We start from the raw sequence: 7,500 nt of genomic DNA on the forward strand, positions 1-7,500 counted from the left end.
GGTTGTTTGGTCCGCACCCGAGTTCGATTGCTGTATTCACACCTGCCCAAAAGGTCCGCACCAAGGGGGTAAACGAACTAGAGTTCGATTCAATCGAACCAAACAAGGCAGGTGTAAATACACCCTAAGTCTTAAATGTACACAGCAACTGCACACACGCACACTCACACACTCACACACTCACACACACACACACACACACACACACACACCCTCTCTCACACACACGCTACAATAGCAATAACAGCAAGAGAGAGACTCTTTTTTTTTTTTTTTTTTTTACTGGGACAAAATGCTTTAAAACTGTATAATATATATATATATAAAAAAATATATATATATATATATATATAAAATATTTTGATATCGTAGAGAAATGAAGGCAGCAATTTTCCCATTGACCTGAGACACCAACTGATCTAAAGAGACATATATCCGTCTGACCCATTAATGTTTAAGGTCATCAGAACCTCAGGAATCCTGTATTGTGGTGAAGACCTGGTGATATCAGATAAAGGCAGAGAGAGATGGGTTGTTAAACGTAAAGTGCTTTAAGTGAGCCGATTTCACACGGAAAAACACGTTCAACAGTAGCTGTGGCATCAGCGTGTCCAAACACAGTCTTTATTACAGCGTTACTTTCCTCCATCCTGCCTTTTTTAAGGGGTCAAGATGTTAAAATACCTTCTGTAAAAAATTGGAGCAATGCACTTCCCTTTTTATAACCCATTTACTGCAGTGAAGCATATTGCAGGTTCAAAAGGCCAGGATTCAAGCAGTTGTAAATGCAGACGGTTTTATCAATGAATGGAGGCTCTTGGGCATCCGAGGGACTGGCGTACAGTAGCATTTACACTCGCTCAGTGGTTTAATACCAGTGAAAGGTCACAGAGGAAGTAGGGAATGTTTTGGCCCTCCTGGTCCTGTAGGAATACAAGAAGTGGTTTCGCTGCTAGATTTAATTACAGGCCGCTAGCAATAGAGCGAACGAGAGGTCGGATCCGAAATCTGTGAAGCACGTCTGCGCCTCAAGACACGCGATACAGAGTCTGACGCTGAGCAGGGTTTTATTCACAAATGTGTTTTTTCTAACAATCCCTTAAGATTCCCAAAGCTCATAATTAACATTTATTTTCTACAATTTCACAAGCTGGAACTGAGGACCAGATTTGGCTCATGTAATTTCATGTGAGTAATGTCTGAATTCGTGTGTGTGTGTGTCTGTGTGTGTGTGTGTGTGTGTGTGTGTGTGTGTGTGTGTGTGTGTGTGTGTGTGTGTGTGTGTGTGTGTGTGTGTGTGTGTGTGTGTGTGTGTGTGTGTGTGTGTGTGTGTGTGTGTGTGATCCTCATTGCCACTGAATGAGTAGCAAGAGAGAGAGAGAAAAATAGTGTGTGTATTTGCATTTCAGTGGCCTTGGTTCTGAAAATGTATTTCCCATTTATTTTCTCCAGCTGCGTTGCAAACAAATCCTTAATGAGGAGTTTTAAGCCTTGAACCAAACTCAGCTTTTAGATTAATCAAAACATGTCGTGCAAAGAAAATAAATAAATAAAAGGATTCGAAAATTGTCAATATTGCAAATCTACCAGATTTTCCTTGAGTATTTACAACATATTTGCTTAAAAAAAGCTCTTTTGACATATTTGTCTGCTTACTTTTTAGATGTCAATGAATGAATGTTAATGAAAGTGTCATCAAGGAAAAAACAACAATTATACTTTTATCCTTTTTTCTGTTGTTTTTTTTTGCAGAAAACAAAATCAGTTCTAATTATATACTGAACAAAACTACTGTTTTGTGTAACATTTTAATGTTAATAACACTACTAATAATATTACTATTTTTTAAAACATATTTCTTTATTATATATAAATGCATGGTATTTTAAAATATAAATAAAGTAATATAATGTGAAAAATCTTATTTCTTTTATTTTTTCTATTAACATTAAAATATAAAATAATGTTTATATAAAAAGAATATAAAAATAATAGTTTTTATAGAATATAAGAAAGTAATAATATTTTATTTTCAATATTTTATATTGACGTTATTTAAATATATTGCATTAACATTACATAACATAAAATATGTTAATAGAAAAATAAAGTAAAAAACAAACGTATTAGTTAAATTAGTGTAAATTCATTTAACTGTACTGACCGATTTACCAGCTATGTTTCCATTCAAAGAACTGCAAAATCAGTTCAACTTATGCGCAAAATTGGAATATCACATAAAATAATAACATTACGAATAAAGCAATATTTGTATCCCATAATTTCAAGAGAACAAATCATGACTTCCTGGGAAATTGCCGGAAAATTTCTGTAATAAAAATGTAAGTTCCTGCTTTTTTCTTCCATCATAAATCATTCTGATGACCAATGTTTGAGATGCTGCGATGTGATTGGTCCACTGGTTAGTCCAGTTATCCAATCATGTCCTCTGTTTGGGCAAAGTCACATGAGTTTTGTTGTTGTTGTGCATCAATTGACTTATTTGGTAAAAGTTTTTCCAACATAGTTTATGCGCATGTCTTCTTATCGGATAAAAAAATTTATCCGCCTAAATTGAGCTCAGAAGTTTTTAATGCAAATGTTTAGAGTTTATGCGCATCTTAAAACTTTCGAGTCCGTCCAGCATTTTTTTTTTTTCATGCGATATCCCAAAACGCACATAAAAATAATTGTATGGAAATGTAGCTAGTGAGAGAACCAGCTCATAACAGTAATTTGTCTGTGAATCCTTCGACACTGTTTGTTTGTACGTTTGTTTTTGTGTGTAGCCGGAGAAGAAAACACAATTATTTCAATTATGTATTCTTTCTCAGTACCAGACTCTGTATGTGATCATATTCATTGCTGACTGCAAGGACAATATCATTTCTTTTGTTATGCCGCTGAATGCAGTTCACTTAATGTCTTTTCCGAGGAAATTAATGAAGTATTCCTCTCAATATTTGATGATGATGTAATCATAACAGTCTGGGTTTTGGGGTCATTTCTTAAGTAAGTGTTTGAATGAATCAGTCTGGCTGTGGAGCTTGCTGCGCATGCATATATCCTGATATCAGTGCAGTTTCTGATGTTTTTTGTAGTACTTCTCAGGGAATTGGATTTTTCTATATGTTCCTTGAGGTTCACTTATGATGTTAATGAAGTTTTTTTTTTGGAACAAAAAAAAGATGTTTAAACTGGACGTGTCAAAGTTTCCCTCTTCTATTCATACTTTGCAGTCACGTGACCTACCATGCATGCCTGGCGGGCAACAAACGCTGAAAATACGGCAAATTTCCAATACTAGCCTACAATCAATTAAATAGTGAGGCTATTTTGTTTCCTTAGCACATTAACAAAACGTTTAATGACACTAATAACACTAAAAACAATACAATTACTAAATATTAATAATATCACTAACATGACGAAACGATCCCGAGCTCTATATCATTTTAGTGATATTATTAATATTTTGTAATCGTATTGTTTTTAGTGTTATTAGTGTCATTAAACGTTTTGTTAATGTGCTATGGAAACAAAATAGCGGTCTTTAGTTCACGAACAGCACAACTCTGCCATCTGTGAAAATAAAAAGCAGCTTCAAAAACTTGTTTAAAAAGAAATATTCTTCTAATTTTTTACTGTCATTAATGTAGGTCCACAAGAGAAATATTAAGCCAGTAAATTAAGATCGTCGCTATACCGTTATATCCATCGTCGTCTCTGAGAGAACGCGGCGTTAATGCAGCGACAGATGCTGAAAGCTCAGTCCGTTTCTACTTTCACTTTAAGGGAATGAGCGCGTTTACATGCACGTGCTTAACCCGATTATGCTGAATAATAGTGCATCCAATCGTACAACAACTATCTGGCATGTCGTTTACACCTCAAAACACCAACTTTTGTATATTAAAACTGGCGACGTCCTGGCAAGATCCTTGATTAGTTTACTGGGTTTCCTTGCTAGAGAACGACGTGCCCGCCAGCCTGGACTTGTGACGTCACGTGCAAAGTATGAATTTGTCCTGTTGTGGACAGACTCAAGCGTGTGCTGTCAGAAACTGAACACTCGTCTGAATACCCGATCAGTGTAGACAGCGCCAGTCACTATAATGACTTCTGTTTGCTTCTGATGCAATGCTCACATCTAATGTCAGCCTTTAAAGTCCCTCTGTGGTGAAAATCCAGCTTATAATGTTGTTTATGTGGTGTTTTCAATATGCTTTAAGACAAAGCATGTGTAAGTTCATAAGTCGACAGCATTGCTGAGTATTTTCTGCTTAAAACTGCAGTGAACCAAAGACAGTCTCAAAAACACGCTTTGAAATCGCTGGTGTTTCTGACGTCACAAACGACCTTGTAACCAATCAGATCAACGTGTGATCGTCAACCAGTGGATCTCTGAGCTGAGTGAGTGAGTGGAGGCGGGGCTCATTTGCATATTCATAGAACCGCGCATACTTAATGAGGGTGTCGAGTTACATTCAAGATATTGTAAGGCATGATGTTTTTCAAAGAAAAAACGCTTAAATATGTAATTTTGGTGATCAAAGATGAGTTTTAAGGGATACAATTATTGACTACTATTTTGTAAATTACAAATAGTTTTAACTGTTAATCTGTCAAATTGTTTTCATTTAACTGTATTATTCTGGCAACCACAGCTGCCACTTTCTTCTGTAAAAACAACAGGATTATTGTTTTACAGCATGGCTGTACATTTTCCTGTCTTTACTTGCTAAATAAACAAACGATGGAGATTAGCTGGAATCATTTGATTATGTGTAAAATAAGGACGCGATGAAAGACATGAAACCAGCACTGGTTGTCAATAGCAACGGTGAATATACAGGTCAGTGGTCATTACACACAAATACTTGCAGTTGACCAAGCCAGCGTTTAATAATTTAGTTTAACACTCTCTGTTGTCTCGTGAAAGATTTATCCGTTATCGTTAAATCTATAAATCTTTCTGTGGAGATTTTGAATGCCATTGTGAGGTTTGCGACCCTCTCGTGGAGCTCTTGAGAGAGTGTATCGGCGGATGAGAGTGTGTGTTTAATGGGGCAGAAAGATGTGCATCTGTACTCTCCCTGAGCTCATTAACACTCGACGGCAGGAGCGTTTGCCTTTCGCTGTTGGAGTCGCAGCGAGATGTCAGAGAGTGACTGATTTTATGTACTTGTGCGCTGAAAAATGGTGTTAATACTTCTGGCTGCGTTTAAAAGAGAAAACGCCTCGAGTATAATCCAAACGCAGTATAAACCAAACGCCTCGTCCACCCCTGACAACAGTCTTACACACCTTCAGTTCTGCCGGAGGATTTACATACTGAAATTACAGAATATGTGCTGTTGGTTCTTGGAAACCAATTTCTTTCTCATGCCTAATTTTCTTGTTTATTCCGTGTTTTGTCTTATTGGTGGGAAATTAAAGATGCAAATTGACTTAGACGATTAAATTAATATCAATAGTTGTCCGCAAACAATTTGAGCAAACATTGGCTAATCTTAACTAATTGGCTTTTGTAAACATGTGAAATGCTTTACTCATCTGTGTTATTTTGATATTATTTATAGTATTTATTGATGTTTTGTATTAGCTTCCATTTTAATTTGAGTGTTTTTATGTGCTTTTGTAATTTTTTATCTCAGTTTAAGTCATTTTAGTACTTATTAAACTTATTCACTGCAAAAAAATGCTTTTCTTTCTTAGTATTTTTGTCTTGTTTCCAGTCCAAATATACAGAAAATTCTTAAATCAAGATGCATTTACTAAAGAAGTTAAATGGCTTAAGATATTATGTCTTGTTTTCTGGGGAAATAAATAAAAATTAAGTGAGTTTTTGCTTTTTTTTAAGCAAGAACTAACTTGATTTAGATTAATTCCCATGGAAAACAAGACATAAAATCTTATGTCATTTCACTTATCTATTAAATGCATCCTTGATTTAAGAATTTTTATTTATATTTGGACTGGAGACAAGACAAAAATACTAAGTAAGAAAAAGCCTTTTTTGCAGTGTTTATTTCAGTTAGTTGCCAATTTTCCTTAAATTTAAGTTTGAGTTTTTCCATGTAATATTTATATTTAATTGTATTTCAGCTTTAATTCAATTACACAAAACGAAACTGTTAATAGTTTTTGTTTTAGTAAACAATAACGACAGCAAATATATTAGAAAGATCATGTGACACTGAAGACTGGAGTAATGATGCTGAAAATTCAGCTTTGATCGCAGGAAATAAATTACAGTTTAACATATATTCAACTACAAAACGGTTATTTTCAATTGCAATAATATTTTTACAATATTCAATTTTTTACCCACTAAATGCAGCATTCGTTTATATTTGTAACACACACACTCTTCTCACCCCGTACACCAGCTCCCCAACCATCCCGTTCCAGATCTTGGTCTCTGGATCCCTGGCTCCGTACTTCCCATCCGGAACAATGGAGATCTTGTACTTGATTCCAATGTGCTTGGCGATCTCGGATGCCAGATCCACGCAGTATCCTTCAAACTGGTCGTTCCCTTCATACATCTCCCAGTTCTTCTTCAACATCACGTACGGTCCTTCCTAAACACACACACACACACACACGCACGCGCACAGAGAGAGGTGGGTAGGGATGGTCAAGCTGACCTCAGAATTAAACTGTATTATTAATTACACTTTTGAAAGTGAAGGTTCTTTGGAACCTTGTAACTGTGGAACACCAACTTATTTTTACACTTTTAAAAATGAAGGTTCTTTGGAATCTTGGAACTTTGGAACACCAACTCGTTATTGAGAACCATTTTCTGTTTCATAGGGTTCTTGAGAGATTAAAAAGTCCTTTGTTTCATTATACTTTCTTCACGTCAAGTTTCCTGGGTTTTAGGTTCTTTAAAGCACTAGTATAGATGGTGATCTAAAGTGTTTTATGATAAAAATCCATTTATTATTCAATTTAGTAACTTCATTAATACTCACTCATAAACATTACATGAGTTTGTTGGGATATACATTATACATACATGAGTGTTCCCTAAATGCAGTGTACTTACTACTCTTGTGTAGGACACTCATTATGGGCCATAAATGACCAACAAGATTACCACTATAGATCAAAACATTTATTTGACACTTTCAACACATTTATACAACCGTCTGTGAGAATTATGAGGACAAAACATTGATTTCATTAAAACCATTAGAGTGCAGTCACTATAATCAATGATGATCAAATGATATAATTAGAGCAAATTACATCAAACAAGTTCTTATATTGAAAATAAAATAAAGAGAACATCTCTATCATTCTAAACATTAAAGCACTGTTTAGACACACAAACAACACATTTCAAAGTACATTCATTTGATAGTCAATTATTTTACAGTGATTATACATGGTTTTACATGTTCTTTCAGTAGACAAATTCTCTTTCACTTTGATATAGAAACTCATTCCTCTGGATATGAAGGCACGTGAGAGCAGAATGTAAACATG

At 35.1% G+C, this 7,500-nt stretch overlaps 2 protein-coding genes across 7 annotated transcripts in view; one reads left to right on the forward strand and one right to left on the reverse strand.

The window, feature by feature from the left end:
* Positions 1 to 7,500, forward strand: part of gucy1a2 (guanylate cyclase 1, soluble, alpha 2) — a 188,046-nt gene that overhangs the window by 119,823 nt on the left and 60,723 nt on the right. The gene's annotated exons all lie outside the window — the stretch shown is intronic.
* gria4a (glutamate receptor, ionotropic, AMPA 4a) overlaps positions 1 to 7,500 on the reverse strand; it is a 123,153-nt gene that overhangs the window by 42,240 nt on the left and 73,413 nt on the right. For all 6 annotated transcript variants that reach the window (XM_077207123.1, XM_077207126.1, XM_077207121.1 and 3 more), the window contains exon 10: positions 6,381 to 6,587. In XM_077207123.1, the coding sequence (XP_077063238.1) occupies positions 6,381 to 6,587 (207 nt within the window). The remainder of the gene's footprint in view (positions 1 to 6,380; positions 6,588 to 7,500) is intronic.

The sequence above is a fragment of the Siphateles boraxobius genome, unplaced genomic scaffold (assembly GCF_051911475.1).
Source record: "Siphateles boraxobius isolate OS27281-9 unplaced genomic scaffold, OSU_SipBor_1 6, whole genome shotgun sequence".
Taxonomy (NCBI): domain Eukaryota; kingdom Metazoa; phylum Chordata; class Actinopteri; order Cypriniformes; family Leuciscidae; genus Siphateles; species Siphateles boraxobius.